The 26,035-nt window shown below is 35.3% G+C and overlaps 2 protein-coding genes across 2 annotated transcripts; both read right to left on the bottom strand.

Moving 5' to 3' along the window:
• Window positions 1-465: 465 nt before the first annotated feature.
• Window positions 466-14,776, bottom strand: LOC144452995 (GTP:AMP phosphotransferase AK3, mitochondrial-like). Its single transcript, XM_078144249.1, has 5 exons — window positions 14,632-14,776; window positions 10,503-10,625; window positions 2,331-2,503; window positions 1,423-1,541; window positions 466-610 (listed from the first exon to the last, which is right to left on the bottom strand). Exons 1-5 carry the CDS (start codon window positions 14,774-14,776, stop codon window positions 502-504), a joined length of 669 nt encoding a protein of 222 aa, XP_078000375.1. The 3' UTR covers window positions 466-501.
• A 1,560-nt stretch (window positions 14,777-16,336) lies between these two features.
• Window positions 16,337-25,394, bottom strand: LOC144452633 (putative protein 2). The gene is made up of 5 exons (XM_078143758.1): window positions 25,264-25,394; window positions 23,482-23,582; window positions 21,048-21,135; window positions 20,045-20,170; window positions 16,337-19,234 (listed from the first exon to the last, which is right to left on the bottom strand). The coding sequence occupies exons 1-5, from the start codon at window positions 25,333-25,335 to the stop codon at window positions 19,097-19,099; spliced, it is 525 nt and encodes a 174-aa protein (XP_077999884.1). The 5' UTR covers window positions 25,336-25,394; the 3' UTR covers window positions 16,337-19,096.
• Between the last annotated feature and the right edge of the window lie 641 nt (window positions 25,395-26,035).

The raw sequence follows: 26,035 nt of genomic DNA, 5'->3' as shown, positions 1-26,035 counted from the left end.
CTGCATTAAATAAACACAGTATAAAAGTGACCAATGTGTAAGTTGAAGTGAAAAAGTACGAATATATAATGACAGAATAAAAAACACAACTTAGCTGTGTCTTCAAAACACTTTGCATTGTAAGCTCAGCAAAAAACAACACGTGTTGGTGCCTGTGAGATGTAATTGCGTGAATTGTAAGGAAGCAAATTACAAATGAAATATTATGATAGAATTTTAGAAAGTGGAAATCTTGAAGAAACTGTGCGCTGTTTATCTCCCCTCCCCTTCAAATAAATGCACCCTGTGTCAGTTACTCGATAAATTTTTGAATAGACAATGTTACACATTTTATATCAGCATCTACCCATATATCTGTTTTCGTATTTTCTTTTGAAATTCACTTTCCTGCCCCCCCCCCCCCCCGGCACAATTAATGGTGTATCCCTGGTAGTAAAAAACCCTGTGCGGCATCTTTGAATCAAGGTCAAGGTCAACACAAATCCGTGAACGGTTATCACTTCAAAGTGCTTTTTGAACTTGTGGCATCTTTGTCAGCATGTAGTCATACACCAATGGCCAGATTTTGTTGGTTTCAATCCCGTGGAAAGACTCTAAAACACCTTGTCTCCTAGAGAGAAAGAAAAAACAGATTGAAGTGGCATACGGTTTACAAAAAAATCTTGACACCAAAAACTTATCCATGAGAAAACCTGAATCAACAAATCACTATAAAAAAGTGTATTCAATTACTGCCGGTTTCAAGTTACCGTTCACTGATTTTGTTTGAGACAACCACTCAGAATGTTATCGAATGATTTCATACCCATATCAAAGTCATAAATCTGTATACTTTATATAGAATTGTGTCGGGGAGGGGGAATGAACAGTAATCTGAAATGCGCTGTATTTTAATTATATATTGTCAAATCGAAGATCATAATAATACAGCACATTTCAGATTACTGTTCACTCTTCCTGTCTGATACAACCATGCAGATAAGAAACTACACTCGCTACACTACACTACACTACACTACACTACACTACACTACACTACACTACACTACACTACACTACACTACACCACACCACACCACACCACACCACACCACACCACACTACACTACAAGATAACATCAAGATTGGGTGAATACAGCTTATTGCTGCATCTGTCAGTAACAGTAACATGCAATGTGCTGTAAATACAAGAGGTGAGTGTTCTGTAAGTAGTTACTTAATGCCCCAGGTTTAACTATGAAATTAATGAAGCTGGGCGTCAAATAGTCTTGCTGCTAGACGTTCGGGCTTTCTTCCTATACGATGAGCAAACGAAGTTCGCAGTGAGGTAGCGATGTTCGGCCGCGTGTCGTATTGTATCGGAAGAACATCCGAGGTCTCGCAGCTAGCTAAACTAGGCGTCAAAAAGCAACCATGACTTACTCGTAAAACTCAAGAACTGGAGTTATTTGTTGATCATATTTATTGAGACGTTCTCTAACAACATGTGGTCTGTCATCCTCTCTTTGAATTAATTTCTCACCAGTTTCATCATCAATACCCTGTGAAATGAAACGTTAACATAGAAGATGGAAAATTGAAGGTATACATCGGTCATGGTGTCGACATTTTCGAAGAGCATGCTGGTTAAATTACATGTATATTGGAGTATGCATAAAATTGATTATGGTAATTAGTACGTTACAAGAATTAATATTCAATAGCGCAACCATGGTCTAAACAGTAACGTCTGTTAGTCTTGTTCAACATAGCGGACAATGTTTCCGAACATATTGTCGAACAAAACCGAATGTGATGGTAGTACGTTCTGATCTGGATAAGACCAGTATTTTTGAAATCCATAGTGGTCTGACTTTCTGGACGAGGGCTTACGGTATTCTGCGAAACGAAAAAAACATGTTTTGTTTTGTTTTGTCTTGTCTTGTCTTGTCTTGTCTTGTCTTGTCTTGTCTTGTCTTGTCTTGTCTTGTCTTGTCTTGTCTTGTTTTGTTTTGTTTTGTTTTGTTTTGTTTTGTTTTGTTTTGTTTTGTTTCGTTTCGTTTCGTTTCGTTTCGTTTCTCCAAATGCCATAAGTCGTCCAAGTATTATATATTCTATTTCGACTGGAATAAATTTAAATCTAGTAACTATATACCACTAAAGACTACGCCTTGCGGGCGAATTTCACCGAATATCAAACCTTCAAATCTCGCCAGACGCGGAGGCTTGCTGTTGGCCCCTTTGAAATAACTAAAATGAATAAATGCTGGTGTCTTATTTTTTTTAAAGAAACAGGTAGGTAATATAGGCAGAAAGATATGCATGAGAGTTCAATGCATATAGTTACATACATATTCCTTTGGTGGATTCCATTCCATATTATATACTCTGCCGCTCTGTGGATGAACCCACCGGCCTTCTAATCTTTTTATGATGACGTCAAAGGGTACTTCCAAATTGATGACGCTATCTAATTGTTGACTGATATTCAGTGCTTTAGCTTGACTGACGATACGTGGAAAACCTGGAAAGAAAAGTTTATAAGAGAAAGACAGAGAGAGACAGATAGACAGACAGACAGTGAACGTAACGCCAGCCTGAGAAAGACGAGGATAAAGGTAAGGTGAACTGTAGATGGCAGTATACATCGCCAAAAGTCGATTTCTTCACAAAGGTCAAAAAAGGCGAAATTGGAGCCGTTTGGACAGCAAAAACGCATTATTGCGCAATAGTTGAAAAATGCGACTTTTTTGTGTATAACCGATATATAACGTGTCCAGGGCCAAACCAAATCATCTCTTTTACGTTTCATAACATCAAACATGTAATGTAGAGTGGTTTTTGAAAAATTAAAATCAATATTTCTGAAAATATTAATAGAAAAATTAATGAAAAATGCCATATTTTCGTTATAAACTGAAACTCAAGATTTCTTACAACTCGCAACACTTTAATTTATGCATTAATAATGATAGGTCAACTGTAGATGGCAGTATACATCGCCAAAAGTCGATTTCTTCACAAACGTCAAAAAAGGCGAAATTGGAGCCGTTTGGACAGCAAAAACGCGTTATTGCGTAATAGTTGAAAAATGCGACTTTTTTGTGAATAACCGATAATAACGTGTCCAGGGCCAAACCAAATCATCTCTTTTACGTTTCATAACATCAAACATGTAATTTAGAGTGGTTTTTGAAAAATTAAAATCAATATTTCTAAAAAAATTAATAGAAAATGTAATGAAAAATGCCATATTTTCGTTATAAACTGAAAGTCAAGATTTCTTACAACTCGCAACACATTAATTTATGCATTAATAATGATAGGTCAACTGTAGATGGCAGTATACATCGCCAAAAGTCGATTTCTTCACAAACGTCAAAAAAGGCGAAATTGGAGCCGTTTGGACAGCAAAAACGCGTTATTGCGTAATAGTTGAAAAATGCGACTTTTTTGTGAATAACCGATAATAACGTGTCCAGGGCCAAACCAAATCATCTCTTTTACGTTTCATAACATCAAACATGTAATTTAGAGTGGTTTTTGAAAAATTAAAATCAATATTTCTAAAAAAATTAATACAAAAATTAATGAAAAATGCCATATTTTCGTTATAAACTGAAAGTCAAGATTTCTTACAACTCGCAACACATTAATTTATGCATTAATAATGATAGGTCAACTGTAGATGGCAGTATACATCGCCAAAAGTCGATTTCTTCACAAACGTCAAAAAAGGCGAAATTGGAGCCGTTTGGACAGCAAAAACGCGTTATTGCGTAATAGTTGAAAAATGCGACTTTTTTGTGAATAACCGATAATAACGTGTCCAGGGCCAAACTAAATCATCTCTTTTACGTTTCATAACATCAAACATGTAATGTAGAGTGGTTTTTGAAAAATTAAAATCAATATTTCTAAAAAAATTAATACAAAAATTAATGAAAAATGCCATATTTTCGTTATAAACTGAAACTCAAGATTTCTTACAACTCGCAACACATTAATTTATGCATTAATATTGATAGGTCAACTGTAGATGGCAGTATACATCGCCAAAAGTCGATTTCTTCACAAACGTCAAAAAAGGCGAAATTGGAGCCGTTTGGACAGCAAAAACGCGTTATTGCGTAATAGTTGAAAAATGCGACTTTTTTGTGAATAACCGATAATAACGTGTCCAGGGCCAAACCAAATCATCTCTTTTACGTTTCATAACATCAAACATGTAATGTAGAGTGGTTTTTGAAAAATTAAAATCAATATTTCTAAAAAAATTAATACAAAAATTAATGAAAAATGCCATATTTTCGTTATAAACTGAAACTCAAGATTTCTTACAACTCGCAACACATTAATTTATGCATTAATATTGATAGGTCAACTGTAGATGGCAGTATACATAGCCAAAAGTCGATTTCTTCACAAACGTCAAAAAAGGCGAAATTGGAGCCGTTTGGACAGCAAAAACGCGTTATTGCGTAATAGTTGAAAAATGCGACTTTTTTGTGAATAACCGATAATAACGTGTCCAGGGCCAAACCAAATCATCTCTTTTACGTTTCATAACATCAAACATGTAATTTAGAGTGGTTTTTGAAAAATTAAAATCAATATTTCTAAAAAAATTAATACAAAAATTAATGAAAAATGCCATATTTTCGTTATAAACTGAAACTCAAGATTTCTTACAACTCGCAACACTTTAATTTATGTATTGATAATGATAGGTCAACTGTAGATGGCAGTATACATCGCCAAAAGTCGATTTCTTCACAAACGTCAAAAAAGGCGAAATTGGAGCCGTTTGGACAGCAAAAACGCGTTATTGCGTAATAGTTGAAAAATGCGACTTTTTTGTGAATAACCGATAATAACGTGTCCAGGGCCAAACCAAATCATCTCTTTTACGTTTCATAACATCAAACATGTAATTTAGAGTGGTTTTTGAAAAATTAAAATCAATATTTCTAAAAGAATTAATAGAAAATGTAATGAAAAATGCCATATTTTCGTTATAAACTGAAAGTCAAGATTTCTTACAACTCGCAACACATTAATTTATGCATTAATAATGATAGGTCAACTGTAGATGGCAGTATACATCGCCAAAAGTCGATTTCTTCACAAACGTCAAAAAAGGCGAAATTGGAGCCGTTTGGACAGCAAAAACGCGTTATTGCGTAATAGTTGAAAAATGCGACTTTTTTGTGAATAACCGATAATAACGTGTCCAGGGCCAAACCAAATCATCTCTTTTACGTTTCATAACATCAAACATGTAATGTAGAGTGGTTTTTGAAAAATTAAAATCAATATTTCTAAAAAAATTAATACAAAAATTAATGAAAAATGCCATATTTTCGTTATAAACTGAAACTCAAGATTTCTTACAACTCGCAACACATTAATTTATGCATTAATATTGATAGGTCAACTGTAGATGGCAGTATACATAGCCAAAAGTCGATTTCTTCACAAACGTCAAAAAAGGCGAAATTGGAGCCGTTTGGACAGCAAAAACGCGTTATTGCGTAATAGTTGAAAAATGCGACTTTTTTGTGAATAACCGATAATAACGTGTCCAGGGCCAAACCAAATCATCTCTTTTACGTTTCATAACATCAAACATGTAATTTAGAGTGGTTTTTGAAAAATTAAAATCAATATTTCTAAAAAAATTAATACAAAAATTAATGAAAAATGCCATATTTTCGTTATAAACTGAAACTCAAGATTTCTTACAACTCGCAACACTTTAATTTATGTATTGATAATGATAGGTCAACTGTAGATGGCAGTATACATCGCCAAAAGTCGATTTCTTCACAAACGTCAAAAAAGGCGAAATTGGAGCCGTTTGGACAGCAAAAACGCGTTATTGCGTAATAGTTGAAAAATGCGACTTTTTTGTGAATAACCGATAATAACGTGTCCAGGGCCAAACCAAATCATCTCTTTTACGTTTCATAACATCAAACATGTAATTTAGAGTGGTTTTTGAAAAATTAAAATCAATATTTCTAAAAGAATTAATAGAAAATGTAATGAAAAATGCCATATTTTCGTTATAAACTGAAAGTCAAGATTTCTTACAACTCGCAACACATTAATTTATGCATTAATAATGATAGGTCAACTGTAGATGGCAGTATACATCGCCAAAAGTCGATTTCTTCACAAACGTCAAAAAAGGCGAAATTGGAGCCGTTTGGACAGCAAAAACGCGTTATTGCGTAATAGTTGAAAAATGCGACTTTTTTGTGTATAACCGATAATAACGTGTCCAGGGCCAAACCAAATCATCTCTTTTACGTTTCATAACATCAAACATGTAATGTAGAGTGGTTTTTGAAAAATTAAAATCAATATTTCTGAAAATATTAATAGAAAAAATAATGAAAAATGCCATATTTTCGTTATAAACTGAAAGTCAAGATTTCTTACAACTCGCAACACATTAATTTATGCATTAATAATGATAGGTCAACTGTAGATGGCAGTATACATCGCCAAAAGTCGATTTCTTCACAAACGTCAAAAAAGGCGAAATTGGAGCCGTTTGGACAGCAAAAACGCGTTATTGCGTAATAGTTGAAAAATGCGACTTTTTTGTGAATAACCGATAATAACGTGTCCAGGGCCAAACCAAATCATCTCTTTTACGTTTCATAACATCAAACATGTAATTTAGAGTGGTTTTTGAAAAATTAAAATCAATATTTCTAAAAAAATTAATACAAAAATTAATGAAAAATGCCATATTTTCGTTATAAACTGAAACTCAAGATTTCTTACAACTCGCAACACTTTAATTTATGTATTGATAATGATAGGTCAACTGTAGATGGCAGTATACATCGCCAAAAGTCGATTTCTTCACAAACGTCAAAAAAGGCGAAATTGGAGCCGTTTGGACAGCAAAAACGCGTTATTGCGTAATAGTTGAAAAATGCGACTTTTTTGTGAATAACCGATAATAACGTGTCCAGGGCCAAACCAAATCATCTCTTTTACGTTTCATAACATCAAACATGTAATTTAGAGTGGTTTTTGAAAAATTAAAATCAATATTTCTAAAAGAATTAATAGAAAATGTAAAGAAAAATGCCATATTTTCGTTATAAACTGAAACTCAAGATTTCTTACAACTCGCAACACATTAATTTATGCATTAATATTGATAGGTCAACTGTAGATGGCAGTATACATAGCCAAAAGTCGATTTCTTCACAAACGTCAAAAAAGGCGAAATTGGAGCCGTTTGGACAGCAAAAACGCGTTATTGCGTAATAGTTGAAAAATGCGACTTTTTTGTGAATAACCGATAATAACGTGTCCAGGGCCAAACCAAATCATCTCTTTTACGTTTCATAACATCAAACATGTAATTTAGAGTGGTTTTTGAAAAATTAAAATCAATATTTCTAAAAAAATTAATACAAAAATTAATGAAAAATGCCATATTTTCGTTATAAACTGAAACTCAAGATTTCTTACAACTCGCAACACTTTAATTTATGTATTGATAATGATAGGTCAACTGTAGATGGCAGTATACATCGCCAAAAGTCGATTTCTTCACAAACGTCAAAAAAGGCGAAATTGGAGCCGTTTGGACAGCAAAAACGCGTTATTGCGTAATAGTTGAAAAATGCGACTTTTTTGTGAATAACCGATAATAACGTGTCCAGGGCCAAACCAAATCATCTCTTTTACGTTTCATAACATCAAACATGTAATTTAGAGTGGTTTTTGAAAAATTAAAATCAATATTTCTAAAAGAATTAATAGAAAATGTAATGAAAAATGCCATATTTTCGTTATAAACTGAAAGTCAAGATTTCTTACAACTCGCAACACATTAATTTATGCATTAATAATGATAGGTCAACTGTAGATGGCAGTATACATCGCCAAAAGTCGATTTCTTCACAAACGTCAAAAAAGGCGAAATTGGAGCCGTTTGGACAGCAAAAACGCGTTATTGCGTAATAGTTGAAAAATGCGACTTTTTTGTGTATAACCGATAATAACGTGTCCAGGGCCAAACCAAATCATCTCTTTTACGTTTCATAACATCAAACATGTAATGTAGAGTGGTTTTTGAAAAATTAAAATCAATATTTCTGAAAATATTAATAGAAAAAATAATGAAAAATGCCATATTTTCGTTATAAACTGAAAGTCAAGATTTCTTACAACTCGCAACACATTAATTTATGCATTAATAATGATAGGTCAACTGTAGATGGCAGTATACATCGCCAAAAGTCGATTTCTTCACAAACGTCAAAAAAGGCGAAATTGGAGCCGTTTGGACAGCAAAAACGCGTTATTGCGTAATAGTTGAAAAATGCGACTTTTTTGTGAATAACCGATAATAACGTGTCCAGGGCCAAACCAAATCATCTCTTTTACGTTTCATAACATCAAACATGTAATTTAGAGTGGTTTTTGAAAAATTAAAATCAATATTTCTAAAAAAATTAATACAAAAATTAATGAAAAATGCCATATTTTCGTTATAAACTGAAACTCAAGATTTCTTACAACTCGCAACACTTTAATTTATGTATTGATAATGATAGGTCAACTGTAGATGGCAGTATACATCGCCAAAAGTCGATTTCTTCACAAACGTCAAAAAAGGCGAAATTGGAGCCGTTTGGACAGCAAAAACGCGTTATTGCGTAATAGTTGAAAAATGCGACTTTTTTGTGAATAACCGATAATAACGTGTCCAGGGCCAAACCAAATCATCTCTTTTACGTTTCATAACATCAAACATGTAATTTAGAGTGGTTTTTGAAAAATTAAAATCAATATTTCTAAAAGAATTAATAGAAAATGTAAAGAAAAATGCCATATTTTCGTTATAAACTGAAACTCAAGATTTCTTACAACTCGCAACACATTAATTTATGCATTAATATTGATAGGTCAACTGTAGATGGCAGTATACATAGCCAAAAGTCGATTTCTTCACAAACGTCTAAAAAGGCGAAATTGGAGCCGTTTGGACAGCAAAAACGCGTTATTGCGTAATAGTTGAAAAATGCGACTTTTTTGTGAATAACCGATAATAACGTGTCCAGGGCCAAACCAAATCATCTCTTTTACGTTTCATAACATCAAACATGTAATTTAGAGTGGTTTTTGAAAAATTAAAATCAATATTTCTAAAAAAATTAATACAAAAATTAATGAAAAATGCCATATTTTCGCTATAAACTGAAACTCAAGATTTCTTACAACTCGCAACACTTTAATTTATGCATTGATAATGATAGGTCAACTGTAGATGGCAGTATACATCGCCAAAAGTCGATTTCTTCACAAACGTCAAAAAAGGCGAAATTGGAGCCGTTTGGACAGCAAAAACGCGTTATTGCGTAATAGTTGAAAAATGCGACTTTTTTTGTGAATAACCGATAATAACGTGTCCAGGGCCAAACCAAATCATCTCTTTTACGTTTCATAACATCAAACATGTAATTTAGAGTGGTTTTTGAAAAATTAAAATCAATATTTCTAAAAAAATTAATAGAAAATGTAATGAAAAATGCCATATTTTCGTTATAAACTGAAAGTCAAGATTTCTTACAACTCGCAACACATTAATTTATGCATTAATAATGATAGGTCAACTGTAGATGGCAGTATACATCGCCAAATGTCGATTTCTTCACAAACGTCAAAAAAGGCGAAATTGGAGCCGTTTGGACAGCAAAAACGCGTTATTGCGTAATAGTTGAAAAATGCGACTTTTTTGTGTATAACCGATAATAACGTGTCCAGGGCCAAACCAAATCATCTCTTTTACGTTTCATAACATCAAACATGTAATGTAGAATGGTTTTTGAAAAATTAAAATCAATATTTCTGAAAATATTAATAGAAAAAATAATGAAAAATGCCATATTTTCGTTATAAACTGAAAGTCAAGATTTCTTACAACTCGCAACACTTTAATTTATGCATTAATAATGATAGGTCAACTGTAGATGGCAGTATACATCGCCAAAAGTCGATTTCTTCACAAAGGTCAAAAAAGGCGAAATTGCAGCCGTTTGGACAGCAAAAACGCATTATTGCGCAATAGTTGAAAAATGCGACTTTTTTGTGTATAACCGATAATAACGTGTCCAGGGCCAAACCAAATCATCTCTTTTACGTTCATTGGTCTCTAATATTGGCAATATTTTACTTTTTGGTTCATTTGCTGTAATTTCTCTGTCACACACACACACACACACACACACACACACACACACACACACACAGACACACTCACACACATGTACATATCTTTGCGGTTAGCGAATAAGTAATTTTAAACTGTCTATATCTGTCTCTGTCTGTCTGTCTGTCTGTCTGTCTGTCTAGATATGTCTGTCTGTCTGTCTGTCTGTCTGTCTGTCTGTCTGTCTGTCTGTCTGTCTAGATATGTCTGTCTGTCTGTCTGTCTGTCTGTCTGTGTCTGGCCGTCCGTCCGTCTGATTGTCTGTCAACCCCCTTACCATCTAAAAGCCAGTTTGTGTTTGAGTACTGCCCTTCCAGTTCATGTAGTACCAATCCGATAACAATGTCATCAGGAACTAGTTCACCCTTCTCGACATATCGCCTAGCAACCTCACCAATGTCTGTAAATCATACAAGTAGATATATTAAGCTAACCGTTTACAGTTTCCATTTAAACTTTAAACCGATATCATTGTGTTTTATCAAGTTTAAAGTGATCAAATCAACACGAGGGAGTTATGTATTGGTCATTGTGATCGACTTTGACGTTGGAATAGAGATGCTCTTTGATGGGTTATACCATTATTTATTAGGGATGTAAGTTTTTTATACTCTTTTTTTTTGCGTGTTTGTACTATAGGGACTGGTAATAATTTACAGGGGTAGGGCCCGTTGTTTTAGGGAAATCCAGTGCTTCGAAAAGATTGATTCCTCCCTCAAGACCTTCCACAAAAATCACTGAACGCCCCCCCCCCATTTTCTATCATTACAATTATGTAATCTAAACATCTGATTGCATGATAAGAGTGTCCCCCTCCTCCAAAAACTTGAATGAAAATGGCGACCCTTCCCCAGAAACACGTACCGCCCCTCTCTCCTTATTTGTGTCTAGTCCCTGAAAGGCGCACGTAACTTATGCGTATTTTTTGTGTTAAAAACTAAATTAAATTAAATTAAATTACTTATAAATTACACGTTTCACTACTTTCAAAACATGCCTATAAGCATTAGTTGTCATTGACAGAACTCTTTCACTAACTATGGCTTATGTATATGTGCAGACAAAAAACAAACAAACAAACAAACAAACAAACAAACAAATAAAGCAAAATATGAACTAACAAAGCTTTAAATGGGCATTTGTTAGGTTGTTTTTGTGATGAGAATTTAGTGGCACGAATCGGTTTGGTGGATTTCATGTAATTTTGCTGATATTGACTTCCAACATAAACCTCTGGAAGTCTTCAAAAATTCACCACCGCCGTACGATACGAGGGGATCACGATGTGATGTCGTATGCACGGCCGGTTCGCACGCGCGATCGCGAAAACTTAGTTTGTGGAGGAGAGAGTTGACTTGTAGCAACATAAACAAATTCTATGTACGGTTGTAATTACAGTGAACTACAGTTCTACCCTTCAACACCTTTATTTAAAGGTCTGTAAATTTCTTGGAACTAGTATTGATTTAATTCAAAAATATTGACTTTAACACTTTTTCCCTTGTTTCTTGAACATTCAGTAAAAACATTTGGAATTGAACATTTTGCAATGTGTGAACGGTGAAGATATATTAGTATGCAAATATATGCGTAAACGGTGAACCCTTCTCTCATACAAAGTACATCTGTATATAACACGTTGTAGTTGGGTATAAAGTCTTTATTCTCACACACAAGTACGTCAAATAATATTACACTTCAACAGTTTGAACGGGGCGCCTCCGCCAACGTAATACACCAAAACAACAGTTAGTTCACGTCTGTCTACGGGGTTTCCCCGTCTGCGCATGTCTGTTAATGTTCAGTCAGGCCTAGCGCCCCTAACGTCATACAGTGATTAACCTTTTGTTTGCTACATGTACACGTCTAAGTATATAGTCATATCATGTGGACGTCACTTGCGAGGCTAGTTAGTGGTAACACTCCAGACGGTATTCATGTACATATGTATGTGCAGACAAACAAACATGCAAATGATGCAAACTATAAACTAACAAGCTAACAAGCGCTTGTAACAAACGCATATACACGAAAATGGCGAGAGCAGGGGTCGTACTTCATTGATAGCCCATTGTGTCATTAAGACATTATGTTCAGTTGTGTTTGTGATCAGAACGTCTTTATAGAATTCAAAATCCGGACCCTATGGCAAGCAGAGTAGGCCAAAAGAGAATATTTTGAATTGGAATTTTATTTTCTCATTTTTTTATATTGCTTGTACGATTGTTGTTGCCATTGTTCAATTGTATTATCGGAATTGCAATAGACTAAAGTTTATTATGTTGGACAATTCTTATAGAATTCACGTTCCCAATCTCAATTTTTTTTTTAAATTAAAAAAATGAAGAAAAAAATTACGTAACAAGACATACCACATTTAGCTCAATGTACTTTCTATTGCGCATGCGTTGATAGGAACACGTATACTGTACATTTTGTATTTCGAAGTTGACAAGTGGCTGACGTTTTGTTTACCTCGATGACAACACTTCACTTGTTTCTGCCTGTTTGTGTATATCCAAAGTCTACCAAGAAATTTATCGGTCAGTTAATCAGAAAGACTGTCGTAGAGCTGGGTTTTTATATTAGTTCTATTGCCTTATTTATTAGTTTCAGTCGACAGTATTCGATAAATGCTGTCATACCCGGCCTCAAAATAGAGCGTAACTTGCTACACTAACGAAATATGCGACGAGTGCAGAAACGCTGGTATTAGCGTTTTTACGAAATAACATTGAACTGAGCAATCAAGAAAGGGTAGATTTGTAATTCGAAGCTAAAATAAATTCATGATAAGACAAAAAGTAATGAAATGCAGGATTTTTCGTTACATTATTTTGGCGGGATAAATGTATATATTTACATACGTCATCCGTTGTCGAGTAAGCTACATTTGAATACAACTATGTCAACGTTTCCTAGAGTCGCTCACAAAGTTGTATCAGGAAACCATGTCTAGGATTTTGGGGTAACAGAATATACACTACAGTAAAAAAATGTTATATATATATATATATATATATATATATATATATATATATATATATATATATATATATATATATATATATATATATATAGTGTGTGTGTGTGTGTGTGTGTGTGTGTGTGTGTGTGTGTGTGTGTAAATAATTATATAATGCAAAATTTAAAACATTGACACAATTAATATCGGATATCAATCAATATGGAAACTCTGATATCTGGGGAAGCAGTGAATACGTATGAAGGTCATGTTTACCATCGGACCCTGTACTGTGACAATGGATCGGATGAAACGTGGCTATCTCACGGTCACTTCCATTTCCTACAGTGAAAATTACACTTCTGGAAGTAATATAGTATAATGGCTGGGAGGTAGCGTAGAGACTAGCATGAGAATTATATTTAGAAGTAGTTTGAGTTTTTTGTTACACGAAATCTTACAAATAATAATAATGGTGATAAACGTTGCAGTGGCATAAACAACATGACGAATTTGAAGTTCTCACCTGAAGGAGTAAAACGATATTTTACATTAAGTCTTAAATATATATAATATACACGGGAAAACATGAATAATTATTCTAATAAGTTATAATATTACGACCAGACCGACTTGGCCAATCAGGAGTCCGGATTTTATATTTGCAGTGAATTGCAATGGACACATTTTGTGTGATCAGCCATAAAGTTGTATCATTTGCATGCAACAAATTACACAAAACTTTGCAACATTTTAAGTATTCTAACTAAGTTAAGTAACTACTTTTATTCCCGCCCTATAATTTAAACAGCACACGTCAACAATACTGGTTCCACGGTTTGATCGAGGAGGTCAAAATAAAATTGCGTTATATTGAGACATCATTCCCAAATAAAGTTTCTATAATAGCAAATCCTCGGATTGATTTTGTCAGAGATGTTATCAACAGCAACAAAATCTGTAGTGTACAAATAGGTGGCTTCGAATGAAGACAGACCTTGAGATTTGAAGCCAAAAATACTATAGCCTGCAGACTACAAGATTAATAATGAATAAAAACGCGCTAAAACACATTTCAATCACTAGTAACACAATTTTTTTTAGACAACATGTTGCGAACGGTTCTTTTTCAACCACTCACACAGCATTATAAGTAAAGATAAGACGTTTGGTGAGTTACCATGTGTCAAAAACTCGGGGGTTAGCACACTTCTTTTGACACATAATCGCCCAAACTCGTCCACATCCATTCATAGGACGGGCACGGTTGGTTGGATTATTATTTTAGTACCATGCATCGAGCATGATTCACGTTCATGTCTCATTGTCTGCCTGCTGCAATATTTTCGTAGATGAAATACACGATCCGTATTTACACATAACTATCTTATCGGACGTACTTCAAACCCTGCTAGGAAAGCAAATACATAACACTACCTACCCGTCCGATGTACGATATGTTGCCGAAATAGGTCGCCGCTGGAAAGATGAGCTAATCCGAAATCACGCTGGAGCCGACCAGACACCGTTCCTTTCCCTGAACCCGGGGCTCCGATCACTGCAGCGCGGAAAACTCTAGCCAACATCTTTAATTTGATGAACGGCTGGACTTCTTTAGCTCGGGTCGTTGTTCCCTTTTCTACAGTGGTGTCGATCTACAATCTATTGCATCTTAATACTTTGATCGAAAAGTCACGCTACTGGTACTTTTTTTGACAGTTAGGGACAAAGGTCACGATATGAACAAACACTGCCGGAACCCCCCGGGTCATTTTAATACGGACAGGTCAGCTAGACCGCCAACCAGACCGGATTGATTAATTTCATTAAAAACTCGTTACTAGGGGAACGGGAAGGAAAAGTTTAAAAAATCTGACAGCTATGAATTGAAGAAGATATAAGAACAGTTCTAGTAAATATTTAACTTTGAAGAAGATATGTTTTGTAACAATATGGATTTTTAGTAGGTTACGTAAAAAGTCGTAATGTTCATATGCTGTACTTCTCACATCACATATAATCAATATCGTTATGTTCTCAATTCGTGTTCCCGCCTGAATCAATTAATTACGAATATCAATTAAACATTTCATAGATCAACTTACTGTATAAAAACAAAAACAACACAAAACAACAAGAAAACAAAGCAAAACAAAAGTCGTCGTAGAAGACAAAGATCTTTGTAGACGACATAGACGTCTGTGTGGACTTTAATTTAGTGGTAATAAATGTGCTAAGAAACACACACATACATAGATACATACATAATTTGATAAATAAATAATTAATAATAATTAAATAAATACATACATATATACATACATACATATATACATACATATATATATACATACATACATACATATATACATACATAAACATACATACATACATACATACATACATACATACATACAGACACACATACATACATACATACATACAGACACACACACATACATACATACACACACATACATATATACATACACACATACATACATACATACAATACATACACACATACATACATACATACAATACATACACATATACATACATACATACATACATACATAGACATACACATGCATGCATACATACATACATACATACATACATACGAATTAATAGATTATTCTCGTCTTTCCCAATCTAATTATCATGATTATTGGGTATTTTTTAAATTTCAGGCGTATTCTATTGGGTTCTATTAGGTGCGTGCGAATTTAAGAACTTATCCCACGTACAACCGTTTATTTATATCACGCGCGGTTTTGTTCCATTATATTTAGAAATGTTCGGGTTGTCACCTGGCATTTCTCTGTCTCGCCAATTTTTCCTTTGAAAAAGAATATTTATTCGAAACGTCGGATTTAACAGCTATATATACGGACTGGTTTATTAGTTCCTTATGCATTTCTTTCTACATACATACATACATACATACATACATACAGACATGCACACATAGATACATAGATACATACATATACATACATACATACATACATACATAGACAGACACATACATACATACATACATACATACATACATAGACACATACATACATACATACATACATACATACACACATGCATGCATGCATACATACATCAGAGGTGAAGGAATGACAAACACGACATACATGTAACACTTTATTATCATTATTGCTGTCAATAAACTGTTGCCATGGAAACATTACATTGCATAAAACCTCAATATAAATAAATACAAATTTGACTGTACAGGACCCATAAAACAATATTTGACTTGACACCAATAGTCTAAGTCATTAAAATGTGGTAATATAATTTCATTTCATCTAACTTTAAGCTAATTTAAATTTTGCACTTAATGTGCACAAAGAGACGAATCCCTGTTCTTTGATTGGTTAAGTCTTGGTCATGTGACAGAGACTTCTACAGTTCCAATACCAATCACTGTAATTTGTCTGCACATGAGACAAATATCTGCCTTCTAATTGGTTAAGCACTGGTCATGTGATAGTGACCAGCCAAGTACGTAACATGCACTTATATTGATAATGACGTTTCAATACATTATATTTATCTTATCACAAACAAACAAACAAACAAACAAACAAACAAACAAACATAAAACAGGTTTGGTCATTCAAAGACATGACAGTCTCACTCTAACATACTCAAATGTCACAAATTTCAGTTTTAACAAATGTAAAGTATTTTTATACATGTACATCAGATTTGAAAGTATGTACAACCAAAACAACGAACTGTGCACTGAGCATGTATGTATTCCTAGTGAAGATTGGGGCCAGGATTCAGCTAACATAGGAATGGTTCAGACCCCTACCCTAGGCCTAATTTGATTCATCAACTGCGTAGCCTGAAAGATCCATTTATATAAGTTTGGCATTATTCAGCTTCCAGATATAATGCACTTACTGCCTCCCTCCCTCCCTTGCTCGCTCGCTCGCTCACTCACTCACTCACTCACTGTGTAGTGAGGGATTACATAAGGGGACCAATGGCTGCACCTTTCAGACTACTGTGAGTGGAAAAAATTTTTTTTTGCTACCATAATTTTTCACAAAGTACACTTCAACTTGAACAATCTCTTATGTCTACAACTAATTTGTTGTATAGTTTAAAGATGTAAATCACATGACATGACTTCTACCAATAATTCCACCTTTCATACTGTACACAACCAATACAAGTACACTGCAGGAATATTTTACCTACAACTCTCTCTGCTTTGTACTCTCAGACATGACTTCATTGAATTCAGCCAAATCTCACCATTGAACAGGGTTTTGTAAAATATTGTGGAAGTTTTGCAAACATAGAACAGCCACCGATGTGTTTCTGAATGCCCATTTTCTTGATTCAGATATCAATGACTTTATGTAGGAGATGGAAATGTTATTAATTTTTCAACCGACTTTCTTGAAAGACAAGCAGACTTTTTGCGAGGAAACTAAGGAAAATATATGCATCTGTTATATCTGCATGAACGATATTGAACAGGTATGACAAAAGCAATTTCCATGTTAAGACTTTTTGTACAGACTGACTACCCAAGTTAGTGATAACATGAAAATGAAAAGCAATCGACTTGTAGAGGAAGTTGTTAGATAAGGGAGATTCAAGCATAGAGAATTGTGGGTAAAATATTGTACAGTGAAGTAGACAAGAACATCACATACATTGTAATTGCTCTGTGAACCTCTTCTCTTTACCCACTTGGACCTATCTTAGGATCTAATCTTTGATGTGTCTCACTATTTTTGTCATTCATTCCAAATTCTTGTTCCAAATCTAGTGTTTTAAACCAAACTTTCTACTCATGAACAGTAGTTATTAGCACTAGTACTGCCATGTTGTATAAGTGATGAGCTGGTAAGTGAATGTTTTGATTTGTGATGGCTGTTCCTACAACAGTGGCAATTGGGGTTTAGGTTTATTAAGATAGACAAAACTAAAACTGTTCTTGTGACTTGTTGATATAAGCTATTGAGTGGATGCTGGCTTTAAGCACAGTTCCTCTATCCCACTCTATCATGTGATAGAGGAACTATGGTTTAAGTTTACTCACAGTAGGGTGGCATTTCTGATAACTTCTATGATCTCACAGTGTCAATTGTTGGAGACTTCCAGTGTCTATATTACCATGATCATACAGTGATTACAACAGAGGCAATCAAGGTTTAGGTTCATTAAGATAGACACAAACTTCTTGCAACATGTTGATAAGCTATTGAATGGGAGTTGGTTTAAGTGTACTCACAGTAGGGTGGCATTTCTGATGACTTCCACTATCTTGAACAGTACATTTTTGGAGACTTCCAGTGCCTACATTATCTTGATCACAGGGTGATTATGACAGTGGCAATCAAGGTTCCAGTTTATTAAGATAGACACAAACTAAACTGTTCTTGCAACATGTTGATATAAGCTATTGAATGGAAATTGTACTTCACAGTAGGGTGGCATTTCTGATGACTTCCATTATCTTGAAGTGTACATTTTTGGAGACTTCCAGTGTTTACACAGTCATAATTATAGTGTGATTATATCTCTACAACAAAGGTAGGGATCAGTTTTTCAGGACCAACATTTTCTTAAAGCTCTGTGAGACAACTGTTTTTCAACTAAAATTTAAGTCTTAATCTGAACTGGGCTTTTTATAAGGGCTGTCCATGCCCTGATCAAAGAGGAAATAACTTTACGGCAAGGAGAGAGATAATCTCAAGGCTATGGATTCAAAACTCAAGAACACTAACATTTGAAGCCATGAATCACCTCTAGACAAAGAGAGGGAGTGTAATAGTGAGACAAATCAAAGATTAGTTTAAACTTTAACAATCCCGTACCTGGTGACACTCACAGGATTCAAGCTCAGTTTTGCAGTTCTTAATCTAACTAAGCATAGCATGTCTGTCAAAGACGTTCTTTTTCTGCTCCTGTACTTTGTGCTTCCAGCGTTGTTGAGCTGATCCCATTCTGGAGAAGTAACTGCCAGACCGTCTTCGTCTCGGAGCAAGGGCAGCAACCTCCTGAAAAGAGATGTCAAATATGTAAATATTTAAATAATTTTAACAATAAAGAGAAATTGTAAGGTGCCTAATCTCTGCAAGCAGAGCATGAGGTGCAGAAGTAAATTGATAAATTTAGTGTACGGTAAGGGGAAAAGTGGATTCACAGACACTGGATACTAGGCAATTGAAGAAGGCTGAGACTAATGTTTAAAGAGATAAGTCTTCAGAGAATGGCAGAAGGACGTAAGAGACTTGGAGTGACAGATATCGAAAGGCAGTTTGTTCCATGTTATATGGCCAATGTGAGAGAAAGATCTCTTGCGAAAGGTCTGCGGTGTGCTGTAACTAGTTGCTAGGTACTGATGCTGTTTTACGAAATGAAAATGTATATGAAAGAAACTGCTTTCTCTTTATTGCGACAAAAACTTACATGCATCTGTGCAGGTGAATACATATAGTTACAAATACATTTATAGTTAGTACGTCACCAAAATGCTTGGATTATCCTAGTCTTTTAGTATGTATTAAACATGGTTAAACAAGTCTTCACATCCCTAAAGAAGACCTGAAGACTCAGGTTGAAAGAATTACACAGTAGAATTATCTCAGCATTTTGGTGCAGAGCTTATCTTAAGTTTATTTCTAACTTTATCAGCAGCTTTTTCTGATAAGTGCAAGTAAAATCAACATAAGAATTTGCATAATTTGATAAATAGATCTTCATTTTTTTATTTGTTTACATGTGTATAAGGTTTAACTTTTGTGCCAATGTGTAAGCACTTTTGATCTTTGACCCAGTGTATGTATACAATTTGACCTTTAACCTACCCCTTCTTCTTGTAAAGGTTGTGCCTGTGGTTGACGACTTTTGCAGATCAGGGGGTCAATACACAGTAAATATACCATGTATACGAAGAGAAAAGATATCAATGTCACCACGAATATCACCATTACCTGTAAAATAACACAATTACAGATATTAGGGTGGCTGCAAATATCATTACCTGTAAAATAACATAGCAATGACAGATATTAGTGCGGCTGTAAAAATCACTACCTGTAAAATAATACAATAACAGATACAACCCATGAAAACCCCCCAGAGCTTTTCCTTGTTTGCGGTAAGCAGGAATGGGACAAGTTTCATACAAAGACATACAATGTAATTAGTGTTGGTAACTTATCAAAGTATAAACATGATATGAGCCAGGATCCCATAACTCTGTTTACTGATAGAAGGATACACGTTTGTTATAAAAATCAAGTGCAAATTTTACATCATAACTTCCCCAGATATAAACAAACTGAAAAAAACATTGCGTGAACCTACATAAGAGGCACCCACTGTTGTTTGTGTATCAGTTTTATTGTTTTACCTAATTATGTCTTTGCATGGTCTTTCCTTAGCGCATTTCTTTCAAGCAAATGCTTCAGTGTTTTTTTGAGGGTTATCGTTCTACTATGAATGTAACTATTACCGATAAAATAACACGACAGATATTTATAGCGCACATGGAAATAAAAAGTTACATTTCACCTCATATTGAAAACAAACAAAGTTTTGAATCTTCACCATCTAATCCGAGAGTGATGTTGATTTGTGTTCACAGTGAGTTATAATGCATCATATTATAATTTGTGTACAGGTACATCAGTGTCTGTACTTTGTTTTATGTAATTCATAGCATAAAAACATTGTGTGAGACGTAAATAAATCATTGTATTGCCAAAGTGAAACTCTATAGTCACTCTGGTTTCGTAGTAAAAGAATGACTTTTTGTTGAGGTGTCCATTGTACACTGAACAGACTTGGGCGAGTCATTTTACATACCTTTATGGTTGTGGTGTTCCTGATTTCATATTTACACTCACACAGCAAGCAGAACTTTTCTTCCCTTTGCACAATATGTGCACAAGTACTGAAACATAAACATCATATTACACATGGTAAATGACTCACTCTGTAGCATACAAACTATATCATATGTGTGGGCTTGTTTTCTATGATATATATATATATATATATATATATATATATAGTTTTGGTAGTACTGGAACTCTTTCTTGGGTGTAACTCGGAGTTTCACGCATATTGCGATCATCAGACACCCAGTACTACCAAAACTATTACGCTCTGCCACTGCGGTATAGAGCACTGTCTTAGCAGATTGATACTCACCGAGTTATATATATATATATATATATATATATATATATATATATATATATATATATATATATATATATATATATATATATATATATATATATATATATATATATATATATATATATATATATATATATATATATATATATCTCTCTCTCTCTCTCTCTCTCTCTCTCTCTCTCTCTCCATGTACAGTCAAATTGACAAATTCTTCTGAATATCTAGCTAAATCTGCTGGGAAAAGGTGAACAGGTCATGTCAGAAGTAATCCATAACACATTGACACTGACAGGCAGTTATACATGTAATTGTTTACTTCAATCAATTTACTACTAAATCCACCGTCAGTCTGAAAGTAAGTCACAAGCTTTTATCACAATCACCACTCATTTCTTATTCATATCAAATAACCATTTTTAGATGAATATGAAGACAGCCCCATGACAAGAAGACAGTATACCTCCATCAGAAGATGGCCCCCATGCTGAGAAGACAGTATGCCTCCATAATAAGATGGCCCCCTCCCCCCATGACAAGACAGTATGCCCCCATAATAAGATGGCCCCTCCCCCCATGACAAGAAGACAGTATGCCCCCATAATAAGATGGCCCCTCCCCCCATGACAAGAAGACAGTATGCCCCCATAATAAGATGCCCCCCCCCCCCATGACGAGAAGACAGTATGCCCCCATAATAAGATGACCCCCATGACAAGACAGTATGCCCCCATAATAAGATGGCCCGCCCCCATGACAAGACAGTATGCCCCCATAATAAGATGGCCCCTCCCCCCATGACGAGAAGACAGTATGCCCCCATAATAAGATGCCCCTCCCCCATGATGAGAAGACAGTATGCCCCCATAATAAGATGGCCCCTCTCCCCATGACGAGAAGACAGTATGCCCCCATAATAAGATGCCCCTCCCCCCATGATGAGAAGACAGTATACCCCCATAATAAGATGCCCCTCCCCCCATGATGAGAAGACAGTATACCCCCATAATAAGATGCTCCTCCCCCCATGATGAGAAGACAGTATACCCCACAGGGGTGAACAAATCCACTAGTCCTGGATCCGGGACTAGCGATTTTTTTTGGCGGACCACACAAATTTTACTTTGTCTGGTCCGTCGGACCAGTACCTTACTGTTAATAACTATGTTAAAAAGTCATCTGAATATACAGATTCATAGGTAAGATTTAATGTTTCATATTAGCGGGCAAATAATTCTTTCAGCAGGACCACTGGATTTTTTAAGGCACTGGTCTGGGGACCACCAGTTCACAAAATGATTTGTTCACCCCTGCCCCATGAGAAGATGGTGCCATGATGTAAACCCCGCAAGTAATGCAAAAACATGATAAACTGGGATTATAATCAGACTTCATAATTACAACAACTGCAAAACTCGACTTATATATAGAATTAGTCTGGTTATGAATTTGAGAAAAAGTATTGGTGTATCAAAGTATCTTAAACTTTATATTTTGTTTACACAGTTTCCGTTGTCTGAGTTCCCCTTCTCTGTAGTCAACATTGCATATGACAACTCAGTAGATGTATAAACACATTTTGTTGCATGCATTGTGGTGACTAAAGTTTTATATCATTTTGTTTGCTCAGCAACGTAACTTTAGATTTAAACACAGCTGATTTTATGCATGAAAGTTCTTCAACAAATGATCATAGATCCATGAGTGGATATTTTTGTGGGCTGCGTTTACAGTTATGCAGGGCTGTGTTTGAAGTGGGGCTGCTGCCTTCATGGTTTGGCAGGGCTGTGTTTGAAGTGGGGCTGCTGCCTTCATGATTTTGCAGGACTATTTGAAGTGGGCTGGTGCCTTCATGGTTTTGCAGGGCTGTATTTGAAGTGGGGCTGCTGCCTTCATGGTTTTGCAGGGCTGTATTTGAAATGGGGCTACTGCCTTCATGGTTTTGCACGGCTGTATTTGATGTGGGGCTGCTGCCTTCACAGTTTTGCTGGGTCACATTTTTGTGGGCTGCATGCTGCCTTCACAGTTTTACAGGGCAGTGTTAGAAGTGGGGCTGCTTTCTCGGATCCCGATACACATATAGACTCAGAATACTCACCATTGTTCCGGAAGTACATTTCTGATATAAATATTACGGGTTGTGTTGTTGGAAGGATCGGTTGGACATACACACTTGCATCTTACATCATCAAACTGACCCTACAAAGAGTAACATAACAAAAATGCACATACATGTATACAAGGTTATAACACACAAGCAATTCAAAGTTTTTAGCATAGAGCTTTCGATCAGAGAATTTGTCTGATACCCAAGATAGATGAAACAATGCTAAAAAACTTTGAACTGCTTTTGTGTAATAGCCTAAGTAAATTATTTGATCTACAATGCTGATGAACACTTGTGGACAGATACAATGTACATTTTGTACTGGTCTGAGGAGGCTCTGACTTGAGTACGGCGTCTGAGGAGGCTCTGACTTGAGTACGGCATCAGATATATTTGGGCAGTACATAGACTCTCCACCAACGTTGGTGGAGAGTCTATGGTCAGTATGACTCTGTTCTCAGTCAGAGATCCAAGTGGTCTAATTTTTGTGAACAATACATTCGAATACATGAGATAATGGGCCCACACTGACACATACATTGGTAGCTCACGCAGCGGCAGCCACGTAGCGGCTCAATGAGTAGTACGCATGCGCGTCGTATATACTATGCGAAAAAAATTGGTGGTTCTCCCAGGGATGCATTGCGGCGCGCAGTGACTACGCATGCGCCTTCCATATACTACGTGCATTCTCCACGCGCACGCTACCGTATCATCGTATAGCATAGACGACATAACATCACCATGCATTGTAATATTGTAACAGTAGGCCTGTTGGCACGATTATCGTAATTATAACGAGTATCGAGGCATCACTGTACCTCAAGGAGATATTGTTACACTATTTGGAAGTTTGATGCATGGCGGTACGCGATACAGACCACTGATGACATAGCGCAGTTTAATTTCCGGGTTGTGGTAGTGTGATTTTGACATTTATATTGTCGATAATTGATTTTTTACATGTTCTAAAAAGAATAACTACTTTCTTATGTTTGTTGGTCCAGTAACTTTCCTAAATCATTGAGTTGAATTGAGAAATCGTGATGTTCGGCAACATGTCAACAAACATTTGTCCAACGTACATTGGTGGAGGGTTTATGATAAGTTGGCTGATTGAAAATGAACAATATTAATCTAATGGCTATGATGGTTTTTGAAACCAACTACTACATAGAGTGTTGACTTTCTTTACTTCTCGTCCATGTCAGAGAATTAGATATCATTCAATAAAATAAATTGTGATGGTCAATACCCCTGGAAAATGACCCAAATCAAGTGTATCAACCCTGGCCCAGGCAGCCGGTCACAAATGAATCTTCCCTGCGCAAGCTTATGGGCTTTGCCTAGTTATGATATTACAATAGGTTATGTATGATGTACATATTACAATACATGTACTAATTACTAATTAGTGAACGTACATTTATTTCTTGAGCTGTGCAGTTCAAAAAGTTAATTCGAAATTGTTATACAAGTTGCCTTTGATGGTTGGGAGAGAAGCAAACTGAGTTATTGATAACTTTAATATTTTACAATGTACGAGAAAATGGACATTTTTCATCTCGCCATAAATGATAATTGATTTCGGACGATGATTATCAACTATGTGATTGTCTGTAAAGTGAGTGCTGTATGAGCAGGGTCCTACTACGCGAGTCGAACGGATATCACAACACACAGCTTTCAATATAACCGGAAGTAGGTCTTGTGTTATTCAACTTCTTCGCGATTTTGTTGGGTGAAATGATATCCAAAACGTAATATTCTTACCTGCACAACGACAACAAAAACTCCAAAAAACAGCAGCAGACATGAAATCTGGTTACTCGTCAGCGAAACCATGATTCTTTACGTTCAAGTTTCGTTCTTGATAAAATGATTTTACAACGTCGCCATTTTGACTATCCAATGATCCTTTGCACAGTGTCCTCTGCGCATGTTGACACAGTGTCCATAGAGGGCGCACTTACAAACGGCATGTGTTTTTTATATAAATTTATTTGTACCAGGATAAATGACTCGCAATTTGACATCATACCGCCATGATCATACTAAGCAACAATATCCAAATTTAGCGAGACTGATGACTAACATATCTTTATTTCGAGTGAATGCAACAACTACATATCATCTAAGAAAACGTAAATTTCTCTTCCCACAAAAGTTACAACTGGAAAAGTATTTTTCTTTCAAAGAAGAATATAATATAAGATTGCCCAATTTAAGTTTGTTATAATTATTGTTTCGCCAACCAACAAGACTGACACGGAAATTATGAAAATAAATTTACATAAGTTAGAAACTTCAATTTTAGCTAGATAGCTTGGAGTTTAGATGGTACACATGTCATTTAACTAAAAAAATAATTGTTTGGTTCCGATTACCCGACCACGTCTAGCTTTTCACTGCCGACCCTAAAATTTGTTTGTACGTATTCGAGAAAAAAATAATAAAATCGTAAAAATTGTGAAGTCTCACGAGAAATAGTGGATGCGGAAACTGACAAAAAAATATAAAAATCTACCTATTCTAAATTTTTTTA

Source organism: Glandiceps talaboti, chromosome 23, assembly GCF_964340395.1.
Source record: "Glandiceps talaboti chromosome 23, keGlaTala1.1, whole genome shotgun sequence".
Lineage (NCBI taxonomy): Eukaryota > Metazoa > Hemichordata > Enteropneusta > Spengelidae > Glandiceps > Glandiceps talaboti.
This window is presented reverse-complemented; position numbering and strand designations above follow the sequence as displayed.

Excerpts from the sequence above, each read along its gene's own strand:
- LOC144452633 (XM_078143758.1), bottom strand. The coding sequence starts at position 25,335 with ATGGTTTCGCTGACGAGTAACCAGATTTCATGTCTGCTGCTGTTTTTT. Across the intron at positions 20,171-21,047 it reads GGAACACCACAACCATAAAG|GTAATGGTGATATTCGTGGT; the intron begins GTATGTAAAATG and ends GTTATTTTACAG. Across the intron at positions 19,235-20,044 it reads AACCTTTACAAGAAGAAGGG|GAGGTTGCTGCCCTTGCTCC; the intron begins GTAGGTTAAAGG and ends ATCTCTTTTCAG.
- LOC144452995 (XM_078144249.1), bottom strand. The coding sequence starts at position 14,776 with ATGTTGGCTAGAGTTTTCCGCGCTGCAGTGATCGGAGCCCCGGGTTCA. Across the intron at positions 10,626-14,631 it reads ACATATCGTACATCGGACGG|ACATTGGTGAGGTTGCTAGG; the intron begins GTAGGTAGTGTT and ends TATGATTTACAG. Across the intron at positions 1,542-2,330 it reads GGAATCCACCAAAGGAATAT|GGTATTGATGATGAAACTGG; the intron begins GTATGTAACTAT and ends TTCATTTCACAG.